This window comes from Salmo salar, chromosome 13, assembly GCF_965601325.2.
Source record: "Salmo salar chromosome 13, fSalSal1, whole genome shotgun sequence".
In the NCBI taxonomy this organism is placed as follows: domain Eukaryota; kingdom Metazoa; phylum Chordata; class Actinopteri; order Salmoniformes; family Salmonidae; genus Salmo; species Salmo salar.
In genome coordinates, this window is record NC_138303.1 from 43411255 (window position 1) to 43427835 (window position 16581).

The following is a 16581-nucleotide window of genomic DNA, read 5'->3' on the forward strand; positions in this document are numbered from 1 at the left end:
GTTCTGACGAGACATGTCATCTTATCCACACATAGATCTGACTAGCTCACTCTCACTATATCTCTTCCCTGGATAACTCAGGTTTCACTCTGGGGAGACGAGATGAGGGAAAAATTATGCTGGAAAACCCTGGGATGCGTCCCAAATGGCACCATGTTCCCTAGTGCACTACTTTTAGACCGGAAACCTATGGCCCCTGGTCAAAAGTAGTGCACTGTATAGGGAATAGGGTGCCATTTGGGACACAGACCCTTGTTTCGGCCGTGTTTCTCTCTGTTCACATGCTTGTCCCACAAAAGCCTGAACAGAGCTACTTTTCAGAACATAATCAGGCTTGGCCATCTTTCAGCGAGGTATTTTTCTCTCTCTGTCTCTGTCTCTCTCTGTCTCTCTCCCTCTGTGCTGTCATTACTTTTTGCTACCCGTGTTTTGCACACACACAAAATAAAAATGTTGTTGGCCAGCCAAACCTAAAAGCCCCACCCACCCATAGTGTGCCCTCCCACGTCTTCTCCCAAGCTCCTCCCCTCCCTTTTCGCCATTTCCCAGTCGACGTTCTGCACGTGCCCAGTATAAAGAACACAAAGCCATCCCCTTTTTAATAGTGGTTTCTTTATCTTCATCTGTCATCATGCAGCAGCTCCAGAAGAGCCCGGTGGTCTCTCTCTCTCTCTCTCTCTCTCTCTCTACTTTCGATGAACACACCACACACTACTAAAGACCTGCTCAGCAACACACATACACACACAGGTACCCAAGCACGTACACAGGCACCAAAGCACCCACCCACCCACACAGACACTACACTACACTATAGCCCTCCTGCCTCAGCACTTTCCTGAACTGTACTCACTTGGCTCGACCTGGTCGAGAGGGTTAAACAGAGGAAATCCAAGGTGGATGAGAGAGAGAGAGAGAGAGAGAGAGAGAGAGAGGAGAGGGAGCAAGAGAGAGCGAGAGAGAGAAAGAGAGAACAGAGCGCAAAAGAGAGGAGTGTAAGCCTTCGGGGTTGAGGGATAGCATTGGAGGACGAACTGTTCTGATATTCCATTTGCTACCAATTGTACCAATAGTCTCACTGAGCACGTAATTGTCTGGAAAAGAGAGAGCATGGGACCTTGTGCTGTGGTATTCCTTTCTTGTTGTTGTGAAAAACAGAACACAGCCATATGAGGTGAATCAATTTTCAGAAACTAGCTGAGCCTTTCAGAGCTGTCATCCACAGGCCAACGTTGCCCGGGGGGAGAGGGAGAGGGAGAGGGAGAGTGTTGGGATGGTAGAAAGGCTGTTTTTCACAAGCTCTGGTCACAGTGATAATCCTGGTCACAGTGATAATCCTGGTCACAGTGATAATCCTAGACACTGGCCAGATAAGATGCATACAACACACAGGCAGTCATGAGGCCTTGAAACCAGACAAACTGGACAGCACAGAATGTACAGAATTCAGTGGCAGTGGCACGAAGGCACCTCTAGAGGGTGAGAGTTGACATCCGTAACCAACCTTATATCTACTGTATGTCTTTTATAGAATGCATACATTGTAAATAATCTTTCAATAGAGCCCTGTGCTGTTCATAATCTGCCCATTTGTACTCTCACACCATACAGATGTAGGATCTTAATTGGATCACCCTGCTGCATGAGAACCCAGGACATTTTAAACTTGTAGTGTATTTGAGGTTTAATAAGGCTTCTGAAGTTTAACATTTCCACGGTAACATTTCAGACTTGATTTTCACTTACAAATAATGTATTAACCCCTTCCACAAATATCCATTCATTATAATCCACATAATAATTCACATTTCCTGTTGATGCAGGATTATTTTCCTGCTCTGGCAAACTGTCTCGAATGGAGATCTTACATTTGTAGGAGGAACCACTGTTCATTTAGCCGTGAGTTAACTGAGTGACATGTAGTATTGACAGAGGAGAGAGACGGATTGGTTTCAGCCTTTTTACCAACTCCCAAATAGAGGTATTTCATTCCAGTATGTCTATCTTGAAGGATGACCTGACCTTTGCACTTTTACGACTATTCCATTGGTTCCATCGCACGGAACCAGACAAGCTCAATCAAACCCAGACACCCTGTTCGGATGCTGGCTGTATCATAACCGGCCGTGATTGGGAGTCCCATAGGGTGGCGCACAATTGACTTGCCTAGTTAAATAAAGGTTAAATAAAATAAAAAATAAATAAAAAATAAGGTATTTCAAATAATTTCAAATAGTATCTGAACCCAGGTCTGGCTGTTTCACAACCAACCATGGCCTCAGAACTGGTTTTGACGGCAGAGCTGACCTCAGTTCAGCGCTGGTTTAAGAGGACAGAAAGAAAACAACAGGGGAAATGGGAGATTGTTGTTTGTGCCTGGAAGGAAGTATTGAGTCGTTTTAGCTCATACATGTCCATTCCCCATACATAGCTCACTCCCTCCCCCTCTCTCTCTCTCTCTCTCTCTATCACAGGCACACACACACACACACACACACACACACACACACACACACACACACACACACACACACCACACACACACACACACACACACACACACACCATCAGTTGGGGGCTGGGCTGAAACTCAACACTTCAACTGTATATTTATCAGATAAATAATTTGGTACAATGTGCTGTTTGTGCTCTCTCTGTTCCAACCAGATCTCAGTCTCACACCAGAATTAGACGTTCATCCATGTTTCTCAAACGTCACATTTCAAAGTTGTTCCAAATGTTGAAGTTTTAAGGTTAAGTTATGGCATTAACTCCGAATGGTTAAGGTAAGGATTAAGAGAAATATCAAAAAACGACTTTCTATCGCCGGATAGCAACCTTTAAATCAGAGGTAGATTCTTACGCCCATCCACCATCCCCTTCCACAACACCCTAGCAAAACTGCTGCCCCTAGTGGCCGCTTTACACATAATCTCCCAAAGTCCTCAGACGTGGATGGAAGTCAAATGCTGACTTGTATCACAGGTGACCTGGCTGTTCTGTTCCCTCTACCTACACTAAATAAACCTCACCATTTTCACATTTTCCAGCTCTCTATCCTTTTCTGCTTTCCATTCCGTCTCGTACAACTTCCCATCAAAATTGGTATTTATCACAACTTATTGAGCTCCTTAAGCCAACATGCCCTCCCTGTGTGTGTGTGTGTGTGTGTGTGTGTGTGTGTGTGTGTGTGTGTGTGTGTGTGTGTGTGTGTGTGTGTGTGTGTGTCTGATTGTGGGCATGTGTACGTGTTCAACCCACTGTTTCATTTACATTTACATTTAAGTAATTTAGCAGACGCTCTTATCCAGAGCGACTTACAAATTGGTGGATTCACCTTATGATATCCAGTGGAACAACCACTTTACAATAGTGCATCTAAATCTTTTAAGGGGGGGGGGGGGGGGTTAGAAGGATTACTTTATCCTATCCTAGGTATTCCTTAAAGAGGTGGGGTTTCAGGTGTCTCCGGAGGGTGGTGATTGACTCCGCTGTCCTGGCGTCATGAGGGAGCTTGTTCCCTGTTAGCATAAACAGGCTGTCTGTACCACCCAGTTCCATCTGAGACAGTAAAGAGTAGAGGGAGGGTCTTGTCAGTCCGACAAGTCAGAACAAGCAGCTCATGCCTTTCTATTAATACAATGCTCATTATTACACACACCACATCAAAGAACATACACCTTGGACTGTCCACAGTTTCCAACAGCTCCAAATGTGTCCACCGTAGAGAGAGAGAGAGACACAGAGAGAGAGAGACACAGAGAGAGAGAGAGAGAGAGAGAGAGAGCGAGAGAGAGAGCGAGAGAGAGAGAGAGAGAGAGAGAGAGAAAGAGACACACAGAGGGAGAGAGAAACAGAGAGAAAGGGAGAGAGAGACAGAGAGAGAGAGAGAATGAGAGAGACAGAGAGAGAGAGAAAGAGAGAGGGAGAGAAAGAGAGAGAGGGGGGAGAGAGAGAGAGAGAGAGAGAGAGAGAGAGAAAGAGACACAGAGAGAGAGAGAGAGAGAGAGAGAGCGAGAGAGAGAGAGAGAGAGAGAGAGAGAGAGAGAGAGGAGCGAGAGAGAGAGAGAGAGAGAGAGAGAAAGAGACACAGAGAGAGAGAGAGAGAGAGAGAGAGAGCGAGAGAGAGAGAAACAGAGAGAGAGACAGAGAGAGAGAGAAAGAGAGAGAGGGAGGGAGAGAGAGAAAGAGTGAGAAAAAAGACAGAGAGAGAGAGAGAGAAGAGAGAGAGTGAGAGAGACAGAAACGGAGAGAAAAGGGGTGAAAAAATCGAGAAAGCTCGACAATTTGCCGCCAAAGAAAAGGCTCTACCTTTAGGAGGTGGTTCTCTCCATCCTCCATTCGTGTGGACTAGCTTTTCAAAATATCCCTGTGCTTACAGAAGTGTTTCAGGGCTCAGTTCAGATGTTATCACACAGTAAATTGTGGTAATCGGCTTCCGACTGTTTGTTTGAAGGGCTCCTGTAATGTCAAGGATCTCTGTTACTCTGCTCTCTCTCTCTGTGTGTGTGTGTGTGTGTGTGTGTGTGTGTGTGTGTGTGTGTGTGTGTGTGTGTGTGTGTGTGTGTGTGTGTGTGTGTGTGTTTGTAGCGTGGTAGTGCAGACAGCCCTCAAATTCTCTCATGGAGTTTTGCATACACACGGACATACAGTACGTAAGGAAAGGGCCTACTGCACACACAGACACACACACGTCAGCCTCCACAAGACCTGTTACTTCACCACACACTTAATCTCTCTCTATCTGTCTCCCTCCCCCTCCTCCCTCCATCCTCTCTCTGTCTGTCTCCCTCCCCCTCCTCCCTCCATCCTCTATCTGTCTCCCTCCCCCTCCTCCCTCCATCTGTCTCCCTCCCCCTCCCCCTCCTCCCTCCCATCCTCTCTCTCAATCCCCCTCCTCCCTCCCATCCTCTCTCTATCTGTCTCCCTCCCCCTCCTCCCTCCATCCTCTCTCTGTCTGTCTCCCTCCCCCTCCTCCCTCCATCTGTCTCCCTCCCCCTCCTCCCTCCCATCCTCTCTCTCAATCCCCCTCCTCCCTCCCATCCTCTCTCTATCTGTCTCCCTCCCCCTCCTCCCTCCATCCTCTCTCTCTCTCTGTCTCCCTCCCCCTCCTCCCTCCCATCCTCTCTCTCTGTCTCCATCCCCCTCCTCCCTCCCATCCTCTCTCTCTCTACCCCCCTTCTCCCTCCCAGCCTCTCTCTGTCTCCCTCCATCCTCTCTCTCTCTCCCCCTCCCTCCCTCCCTCCCCCTCCTCCCTCCAATCCTCTCTCTCTCTGTCTCCCTCCCCCTCCTCCCTCCCTCCATCCTCTCTCTCTCTCTCTGTCTCCCTCCCCCTCCTCCCTCTCCCATCCTCTCGCACACCAAAACAAAAGTAGGTGGGATGGGACTGTGTCTGTCCCTGGCTACCTTTCACACAGCAATTAACCATGGAACTGCGAGACAGGAAAATAATGTGAGAAAGTATTCAACCCCCTTTGTTATGGCAAGCCTAAATAAGTTAAAGAGTAAAAATTTGCTGAATAAGTCACATAATAAAGTTGCATGGATCCGGAGAGAAGAAAAGGAAAAACAGTGCCCGGGGAATGTTGGAACGTTTAAGGGAGAGCCTGCCTTTGTTTTCCACGGTAGCTAACGCTTGAAAAGGACGGTATGAGAAAGCTGTCAGTGAAACAACTTGTAACATGTCTGGCTGTCTGGGCTGTGGAAGAGGGGGAGAAGAATGAGGAATGTCAATCTCCATGTTTAAACACGGGTTAGAGCTAATTGTGACTCTGTGATCCTGACTTAACCTTTGATCCCGTCGCAGTTAAGTCGCAACACAGATATGTACCTTACAACCCCTCAACCCCACGGTCATGATACTATGCCTAGTGTTAATCTGTGCATTTGCATATCCCCCCCCATTTATTGAATTTATTAAACAATGTAAATGAATGAGAACAGATTCTCTTTTACAATAACATTCTGACAGCCGTCTAATGTCCATGCATATATGAACAACTACTGAACATTTTGCCCTTTGATACCATGAAAAATGCATTCATAAATTAAGGAGATTTTATTCAGTGTGAGTGAGTGCATGAGAGGGGTGTTTAAATGTTTTACATGAAAGAGAGACAGAGAGGTGTGTGTGTGTGTGTGTTTTCCTAGCAGGGTGTGTTCTTGGATTCCACCACACCAGGACATTACCCCCAGGTGCTCTCTTTCTACTCTCATACTTTTTTGATTCTCTCTCTCTCCTCTCTCTCTGGTTCTCTGTAAATACCTTAAGGATTAAGTGGGCAGCAGGAGGTGGAGGTAGTGATTGACATCTGAAAGGCTGGAGAGGTGCTCAGGCATGCTGTGCTGAGGGGAGAGAGAGAGAGAGAGAGAGAGAGAGAGAGAGAGAGAGAGAGAGAGAGAGAGAGCTTCCACAAAGCTGTGAACGATTTAAGAGATAAGGCAATAAGGGATTTCTATGCCATCAAAAGGAACATAAAACTCGACATCCCAATTAGGATATGGCTAAAATACTTCAATAAGTTTTATATAACCCATTGCTCTCTATGGTTGTGAGGTCTGGGGTCCACTCACCAACGAAAAATTCACAAAAAGGGACAAACACCCAACTGAGACTCTGCATGCAGAATTCTGCAAAAATATATACAGTACCAGTCAAAAGTTTGGACACACCTACTTATTCAAAGGTTTTTCTTTATTTTTACTATTTTCTACATTGTAGAATAATAGTGAAGACATCAAAACTATGAAATAACACATGTGGAATCAACAGCCAGTGTAACCAAAAATTTACTAAATTACAAATTTACTAAATTACTCACGATAAACGTTCACAAAAAGCATAACAATTATTTTAAGAATTATAGATACAGAACTCCTCTATGCACTCGATATGTCCGATTTTAAAATAGCTTTTCGGTGAAAGCACATTTTGCAATATTCTCAGTAGATAGCCCGGCATCACAGGGCTAGCTATTTAGACACCCACCAAGTTTAGCACTCATCAAAGTCAGATTTACTATAAGAAAAATGTTATTACCTTTGCTGTCTTCGTCAGAATGCACTCCCAGGACTTCTACTTCAATAACAAATGTTGGTTTGGTTCAAAATAATCCATAGTTATATCCAAACAGCGGCGTTTTGTTCGTGCGTTCAAGACACTATCCGAAAGGGTAAATAAGGGTGACGAGCATGGCGCAATTCGTGACTAAAAAATTCATGTCAACCGCTGTTTAAAATCAATTTTTATGCCATTTTTCTCATAAAAAAGCGATAATATTCCGACCGGGAATCTGCGTTTAGGTAAACAGACTTAAGAAAATAAAGCATTCGGTCGACTCGGGCACGCGCCTAAGCCCATAGTACTATTATCGGCCACTTGCCAAAAGCGATAATGTGTTTCAGCCAGAGCCTGCCTCGATATCGTTCAGCTTTTTCCCGGGCTCTGAGAGCCTATGGGAGCCGTAGGAAGTGTCACGTTATTGCAAAGATCCTCAGTCTTCAATAAAAAGAGCCAAGATGAAACACAATTTGTCAGACAGGCCACTTCCTGCATGGAATCTTCTCAGGTTTTGGCCTGCCATATGAGTTCTGTTATACTCACAGACACCATTCAAACAGTTTTAGAAACTTTAGGGTGTTTTCTATCCAAAGCCAATAATTATATGCATATTCTAGTTACTGGACAGGAGTAGTAACCAGATTAAATCGGGTACGTTTTTTATCCGGCTGTGTAAATACTGCCCCCTATCCCCAACAGGTTAATTGAAATGCATTCCAGGTGACTACCTCATGAAACTGGTTGAGAGATTGCCTAGAGTGTGCAAAGTTGTCATCAAGGCAAAGGGCGGCTACTTTGAAGAATATCAAATATATTTTTTACAATATAACACTTTCTTGGTTACTAAAAGATTCCATATGTTATTTCATAGTTTTGATGTCTTCACTATTATTCTACAATGTAGAAAATATATATTTTTTAAAGAAACTAGAATGAGTATGTGTGTCCATACTTTTGACTGGTACTGTATACACTGCACAAAAATATAAATGCAACATGTAAAGATCCCAGAAATGTTCTATACGCACAAAACCTTATTTCTCAAAAATTCGTTTAGATCCCTGTTAGTGAGCATTTCTCCTTGGCCAAGATAATCCATCCACTTGACAGGTGTGGCATATTAAGAAACTGATTAAACAACATGATCATTGCACAGATTAACCTTGTACTGGGGACAATAGAAGGCCAAATGTGCAGTTTTGTCACACAACACAATCCCACAGATGTCTCACGGTTTGAGGGAGTGTGCAGTTGGCATGCTGACTGCAGGAATGTTCACCAGAGCTGTTGCCAGAGAATTTCATGTTAATTTCTCTACCATAAGCCGCCTCCAACGTCGTTTTATAGAATTTTGCAGTACTTCCAACCGGCCTCATAACCGCAGAACACTTGTAACCATGCCAGCCCAGGACCTCCACATCCGGCTTCTTCACCAGTGGGATGGTCTTAGACCAGCCACCTGGATAGCTGATTAAACTGTGGGTTTGCACAACTGAAGAATTTCAGCACAAACTGTCAGAAACCATCTCAGGGAAGCTTATCTGCATGCTCGTCGTCCTCACCAGGGTCATGACCTGACTGCAGTTTGGCGTCTTAACCGACTTCAGCGGGCAAATGCTCATCTTCGATGGCCACTGGCACACTGGAGAATTGTGCTCTTTACGGATGAATACTGGTTTCAATTGTACCGGGCAGATGGCATACATGTGTGGCGTCGTGTGGGCGAATGGTTTGCTGATGTCAACACTTTGAACAGAGTGCCCCATGGTGGCGGTGGGTTATGGTATGGGCAGGCATAAGCTACGGACAACGATCACAATTGCATTTTATCGATGGCAATTTGAATCCACAGAGATACCGTGATGAGATAATGAGGCCCATTGTCGTGCCATTCATCCGCTGCCATCACCTCATGTTTCAGCATGATAATGCATGCCCACATGTCGCAAGAATCTTCCTGGAAGCTGAAAATGTCCCAGTTCTTCCATGTCCTCACAGCCGGCCCCCTCATTAGGCAGGATTAGGCGGCCGCCTATGGCGGAAGATTGACAAGGGTGGCAATTTCTGAGCTAAACAGACCAAGACGCACATCCAACAACAACACATAAAACCATCTATAATTCTACCTAAAATCAATGACAATTTCTCTCAACCAGTGGCAAATGGGCTTTTTAGGTTAGCGCTGATTAGGTGAGAGGTGATGCCGCCCTTTGATAAATAGTGGCCACTTTGTCAAAGGCAGGGGCACAAAATATTTAGCTTGTTCATTCCCAGCACGCCTCTCCAGGGTGCTGTTGAAGAGGCGCATCGCTGTGGCGCTCCACCAGCGTTCCGTCCCCCCAACATTTAGTGAACATTAATCATCTAGCAGATACAGGATATGGTAGAAAGAGTATGTGGCCTTTTCTGTAGCCTACAATGTAATGAGAAAGACACTTTTTACATCATGCAGGTTTCTCCAATCAAATAGCCTAACCTAAATGGCGCTCAATCAAATAAAATGGAACAGGTCAAAGTAAAATGGACAATACGGAATAGACAATCACAACCGTTGTCCAGGAGTTTCACCCCATTGTCATGATCATGGTTTCAAGTTTGTATCCATCCATTTTTGACAAGCTGATCATAGTGAAAATAAAATACTTTGGCAATTCCCGCTGTGTATAGGCAAATAGGCTCACGACAACTCCTGATAAAGTTGGGTAGCTGATATTCAGAGCTTATATAGCCAAATTGATTAGTCACAGGAAGCAGTAATAAAGTAGTAATAAAGCCAATGCAACAGCCTGTTTTACAAATGGTAGACCTACCACATGGATGGGAATTCATAAAATTCCATTGTGGCCGACATGGTAGGCTACACACCAGTAAGAATGAGCCGACGTCTTTTTTTGGTCCTTTTCTACATCCGGAAGACGCCTTTTCAACATCCTGGAAAATCTGTATTTTACAGTGGCTTGCGAAAGTATTCACCCCCCTTGGCAGTTTTCCTATTTTGTTGCCTTACAACCTGGAATGAAATAGAATTTGTGGGGGGTTTATCAATTGATTTACACAACATGCCTACCACTTTGAAGATGCAAAATATTTTTTATTGTGAAACAAAAAAGAAATAAGACCAAAACAGAAAACTTGAGTGTGCATGACTATTCACCCCCTCAAAGTCAATACTTTGTATAGCCACCTTTTGCAGCAATTACAGCTGCAAGTCTCTTGGGGTATGTCTCTATAAGCTTGGCACATCTAGCCACTGGGATTTTCCCCCCTTCTTCAAGGCAAAACTGCTTCAGCTCCTTCAAGTTGGATGGGTTCCGCTGGTGTACAGCAACCTTTAAGTCATACCACAAATTCTCAACTGGATTGAGGTCTGGGCTTTGATTAGGCCATTCCAAGACATTTAAATGTTTCCCTTTAAACCACTCGAGTGTTGCTTTAGCAGTATGCTTAGGGTCATTGTCCTGCTGGAAGGTGAACCTCCGTCCCAGTCTCAAATCTCTGGAAGACTGAAACAGGTTTCCCTCAAGAATTTCTTTGTATTTAGCGCCATACATCGTTCCTTCAATTCTGACCAGTGTCCCAGTCCCTGCCCATGAAAAACATCACCACATCATGATGCTGCCACCACCATGCTTCACTCTGGGGATGATATTCTCGGGGTGATGAGAGGTGTTGGGTTTGCGCCAGACATAGCATTTTCCTTGATGGCCAAAAAGCAAATTTTTAGTCTCATCTGACCAGAGTACCTTCTTCCATATGTTTGGGTAGTCTCCCACATGCCTTTTGACGAACACCAAACGTGTTTGATTTTTTTCTTTAAGCAATGGCTTTTTTTCTGCCCACTCTTCCGTAAAGCCCAGCTCCATGGTGTGTACGGCTTAAAGTGGTCCTATGGACAGATACTCCAATCTCCACTGTGAAGCTTTGCAGCTCCTTCCGGTTATCTTTGGTCTCTTTGTTGCCTCTCTGATTAATGCCCTCCTTGCCTGGTCCATGAGTTTTGGTGGGCGGCCCTCTCTTGGCAGGTTTGTTGTGGTGCCATATTCTTTCCATTTTTTAATAAGGGATTTAATGGTGCTCCGTGGGATATTCAAAGTTTCTGATATTTTTTTATAGCCCAACCCTGATCTGTACTTCTTCACATCTTTGTCCCTGACCTGTTTGGAGAGCTCCTTGGTCTTTATGGTGTCGCTTGCTTGGTGGTGCCCCTTGCTTAGTGGTGTTGCAGACTCTGGGGCCTTTCAGAACAGGTGTATATATACTGAGATCATGTGTCAGATCATGTGACACTTAGCTTGCACACAGGTGGACTTTATTTAACTAATTAGGGTCATTGTGGCTCAGTTGGTAGAGCATGGTGTTTTCAACGCCAGCATGGTGTGTCTTATTTAGGGGCTTCATATCAAAAGGGGGTGAATACATATGCACGCACCACTTTTCCATTTAAAATTGTTTTTGAAATAAAGCCCTAACCTACAGAGAGATTAACCTACAAAAGAGTCCCCTTCAGCCAGCTGGTTCTGGGGCTCTGTTCACAAACACAAACATACCCAACAGAGCCCCAGGAGAGCAACACATTTAGACACAACCAAATGATGAGAAAACAAAAATATAACTACTTGACACACTGGAAAGAATCAACCAAAAAAAAACAGCGCAAACTGAAATGCTATCTGGCCCTAAACAGAGAGTACACAGTAGCAGAATACCTGACCACTGTGACTGAACCAAAATGAAGGACATCTTTGACTATGTACAGACTCTGTGAGCATAGCCTTGCTATTGAGAATGGCCGCCGAAGGCAGACCTGGCTAGAGAGAATAGAAGAAAGGCTATGTGCCCACTGCCCACAAAATGAGGTGGAAACTGAGCTGCACTTCCTGACCTCCTGCCAAAGGTATGACCATATTAGAGACCCATATTTCCCACAGAACACACAGACCCACAAAGAATTTCAAAACAAATAAAACTTTGATAAACTCCCATATCTGTTAGGCGAAATGCCGCTATGTGGAATTACAGCAGCAATATTTGTGACCCGTTACACAAACATTGTAAATACAACCAATATTTATCTGTTTACTTAGTTTCCCCTTGTATGCATACTACAACTATGTGCACATTGTTAAACACTGTTTAATATAACATTTGAAATGTCTTTATCCTTTTGAAACCTTTGAGTGCAATGTTTACTGTACATTTTTTATACGTTTTGTATTGATGTTTAAAGCTATAACCCGTAGAAATACCAAAGGCACATTTTAGTGATTTTAAATGGACGTCTTTATATTGTGCTGTCACCATTTCAAATTGTTCAAGGTGTTCCATTACAGAGAAAAGCTATAAATCACAAACAAATGTCTCTTTCTCTTCTCTCCTCCCTTTTTTTCCTTTCAGTCTACGCCGATATACAACAGCACCCCCTGTGGCCACATATAGACCTGCAGTTTTAGAATGGCATAAGACAGCCTCTTATGAGCATTTTCAAATATTTGATGACATACATGCCGTTCATCACCTCATGTGAAAAGAATGTCGTTTTGTCTCTTATTTGAGACTTGTGGGAAGGAAGCCTGTTTGACTTTACGGACTCTCTGACTCTCTCACCCCATAATCATCTACAACAGCCATCATAAAACCCCAAACCGGCAACAAACGATCAACGCAATTTTATGCAACTGCTCCTTTCTCTGTTTCATTGTTTTCTTCTCTCGTATTATTATAAACAGATGCATACATGTTCAATGACAATGGAAAATGTTCTGTTTCAAAATACGACAGACACACACACACACACACACCCCTCCCCCCACACACACATACACGTGTACACACACAGGCACACACACATACATGCACACACAATATGTTTGAGTAACTTCACTTACACAGTGCAGCCATCTCTTTAGGGAGGTCGGTGCTGAATCTCCCAAACAGGCTGCTATTGGACAGCAGGTCAAAGGAGGAGTGGTTCCGCATGGAGTTGAAGGCAAATGGGTAGACAGCAGGTGGGAACCCTGTCATGTGACCCACCTGACCCACCTGCCGCTCCCTGTTGGTAGCCATGGTAATGGAGAGGAGAGGAGTACCCAGAAGGCCTGTGGTATCCCAGACAGACCCTCTATCAGGCCGTTGGGCTAGGGAATATCACACACCACCTGGTAGAGGACAGGAAAATTGGGAATGCCAAACTGGGAATTCCACTTCTTCCACCGTTAGCCTATCAGGGCGCTGGGCTGGATGAGGACCTAAGGTTCTGGTTGGCCGAGGAGATTTCTGGTCTTCTGCTCTTAGGATTGATCATGCGAATGCACCTATCAGAAGAAGACAAACAAATCATAGCATTTTTATTTTGTTCTACAAAATTGATAACTACTTTTTACAATATTGTCACATGACGTAATGATAAACTCAAAAGTATTGTCCAAATGTTCTTTGTTTTCTACAAATACAGTTCAACTTACATCAACTCTGAGGACTGATCTGGAACAATGAATAGTTTATTCCAAACAGTCATTTCAGAGGGATGTGCAATCTTCAAAACAATAGTAAACGTCGAGGTGTGTGTGTGGGGGGGATATGTGGGAGACTGTGAGAGTCAAAAAGCGAGTAGAAGAAGGAAAAGCAAGAAAACCGGGGGTGAGGAAAGGAAAATAAAATAAAAGAGTTGTTTGAAAAAAGTTAGTGGGAGAGAAGGAGGGAGGGAGGGTGAAGGAGCTCTTGTTTCAGCAGTTTTGAAAGGCTTCCAGACTTTTGCAGTGATTCCAGGCTATGCCATATGATTCAAATCAGCAGAACTCCACAATAAAGAGGCTCTCTGTTCATGCTGCCAACCCAGCACAGCAGCCTGCCTCTCTGTCTCGCAACCTCTCTCTCTCTCTCTCTCTCTCTCTCTGCCTCTCTCTCTTTCTGCCTCTCTGCTGCCTGGTCCCCTGGCTCTAGCCCGCACAGCAGCCTGCCTTTCTGTCTCCTGTGCCTTTCTCTCTGCCTCAATCCCCCAGGACCAAAGGCCCAGACACGGGATCCAACACATGAGAAATGGAAAGAGAGAGAGAGAGAGAGAGAGAGAGAGAGAGAGAGAGAGAGAGAGAGAGAGAGAGAGAGAGAGAGAGAGAGAGAGGAAGAAAGACAGAGAGGAACAATGGTTGCCTGCCTAACTGCTGATGCCTATACCTCCATTTCTTTTTCTTTTTTTATGACCAATATTTTATTGTCATTTTTTTGTATTTATATATATATATATATAAATATATATACAGAAACAACAGAATACAGCAAATACAAAGTAGTAGGACCCTACAAAAAAGCAATAACAAAAATAATAATAAAAAAAGATGACAACAAACAACAGAAAACTGGACTACGTTCAAATGCAATCCATCACACTGGCAGAGAGAATAGGAGCAATACATTGTCCAAAAGTATAGAACACATTGAGAGTTAGGCTTACGGCTTAAATGTAACACCATTTTCACAGAGATCTCACGAACCACTGATATGATCAAGATTCTTACCCCGTTTAAAAAAAGAATACGTCGGAAAGAACGTTTCTTGTATGCTGCTAAAGCACCCAGTTGGGAGGACCATTCAACCATTCATTTATCACGGTTAGCTTAACATAAGGAATTTGATTTATAGCATTTACTTGACTTTGCACTTTAACTCATGCATGACAATTTAGTACTTTTCCACCACTATCCAGAATATACAAGCTGGGAGAAAATGGAATATTGTCACTAATAATACATTTGATGTTTTCATGAATGGCAGCCCAGAAGTCTAGACCATAAACGCAGTGCCATCACGTTCCCTGCATCTCCAGCTCTCTGGATAATCCTCTACCTCCATTTCTATCTCCCTCCATCTCTCTTTCCCTTCAGACAGCCCAATGTACCCATCTAGGCTAACACCAGTCCAGCCTGTATACACACTTGTCCTCAGCCCCAGGTAAAGTAAAGGTAAAGGTAAAGTACTGTAGACGAAGCTTGTCGCTACACTACTGTTGGCTGTCTCTAGCTCTAACTCTGAGCCCAGCGCCGTGCGCGTCCCATTCAAACCTCTGTTTCCCCCAGAGAGATTTTATGAGTGGGTGGTGTCAGCTGCTTGTTTTTGAAATGTGGTTTGGAGAAACAGCAGAGCCAAGGAAATCAGCTAGAGCTGCTTTCTGGAACGGCCGTTGTTTGTGAATCAGGGGGAACAGAGACTGAGGAAGAATCTTGGAATTCGGGGAATAAACAAAGAGGAAAAAAAGAAAGATCTGAGGCTGAACTGCTGAACTGGCTAAACCGCTGAACTGCAGAACTAACTGACTAGCTGAACTAGCTGAACTGCAGAACTAACTGAACTGCTGAAGTAGCTGAAGTAGCTGAACTGCTGAACTAACTGACTAGCTGAACTAGCTGAACTGCAGAACTAACTGAACTGCTGAAGTAGCTGAACTGCTGAACTAACTGAACTGCTGAAGTAGCTGAACTAGCTGAACTGCTGAACTAACTGAATTGCTGAAGTAGCTGAACTAGCTGAACTGCAGAACTAACTGAGCTGCTGAACTAGCTGAACTAGCTGAAATGCTGAACTACTGAACTAACTGAGCTGCTGAACTAGCTGAACTAGCTGAAATGCTGAACTGCTGAACTAGCTGAGAGAGAGAGAGAGAGAGAGAGAGAGAGAGAGAGAGAGAGAGAGAGAGAGAGAGAGGGGGGCAGAGTATGGGCACAGTGACAGAGTGTGGGCACTGGGCGGCACTAAGGGGTGGCTGCCTGCCCAGGAAACATAACAATTTTCCATACTCACATCAAAGTTACACACACATATAACAAAAAAAACACAGAGGCACTCTTGAACTCCACACACATGTGCAAAAACACACACATCCCCCTTTCCACTGATCTCCCTCTCTTCTTTCTCCCTCTCTTCTCTCTCCCTTCCTCTCTTTCTTTCTGGCTCTTTCTCTTTCACCAGAGCCAGTTAATTACACTACTGCTGCAGGCAGCTTCAAACCACCACTAAGTTAGAGTTCCATTACAGTAAACTGTTCCACATGTGAACCCAGAGCAGGGAGGGAGGGAAGGAGGGAGCAGGCAGGCAGAGCAGGGAGGGAGGGAGGGAGCAGGCAGACAGAGCAGGGAGGGAGGGAGAGAGAGAGCAGGCAGAGCAAGGAGGGAGGGAGAGAGAGAGAGGTAACAGGCAGGCAGAGCAGGGAGGGAGGGAGGGAGCAGGCAGACAGAGCAGGGAGGGAGGGAGCAGGCAGAGCAAGGAGGGAGGGAGAGAGAGAGAGGTAGCAGGCAGGCAGAGCAGGGAGGGTGGGAGGGAGGGAGCAGGCAGACAGAGCAGGGAGGGAGGGAGAGAGGGAGCAGGCAGAGCAAGGAGGGAGGGAGAGAGAGAGAGGTAGCAGGCAGGCAGAGCAGGGAGGGAGGGAGAGAGCAGGCAGACAGAGCAGGGAGGGAGGGAGGGATCAGTCAGGCAGAGCAGGGAGGGAGGGAGAGAGGGAGCAGGCAGGCAGAGCAGGGAGAGAAGGAGGGAGC

At 44.9% G+C, this 16581-nt stretch overlaps 1 protein-coding gene across 5 annotated transcripts in view; it reads right to left on the minus strand.

The window, feature by feature from the left end:
- LOC106567065 (retinoic acid receptor gamma-A) overlaps positions 1–16581 on the minus strand; it is a 72096-nt gene that overhangs the window by 44903 nt on the left and 10612 nt on the right. For 4 of the 5 annotated variants that reach the window (XM_014135913.3, XM_014135917.3, XM_014135916.3 and 1 more), the window contains exon 2: positions 12946–13371. In XM_014135913.3, coding sequence (XP_013991388.1) covers positions 12946–13123 — 178 coding nt within the window. In that variant the 5' untranslated portion in view covers positions 13124–13371. Of the gene's footprint in view, positions 1–6265; positions 6284–12945; positions 13372–16581 lie in introns of those variants that run through there. The other variant, XM_082960113.1, reaches the window with a different exon arrangement.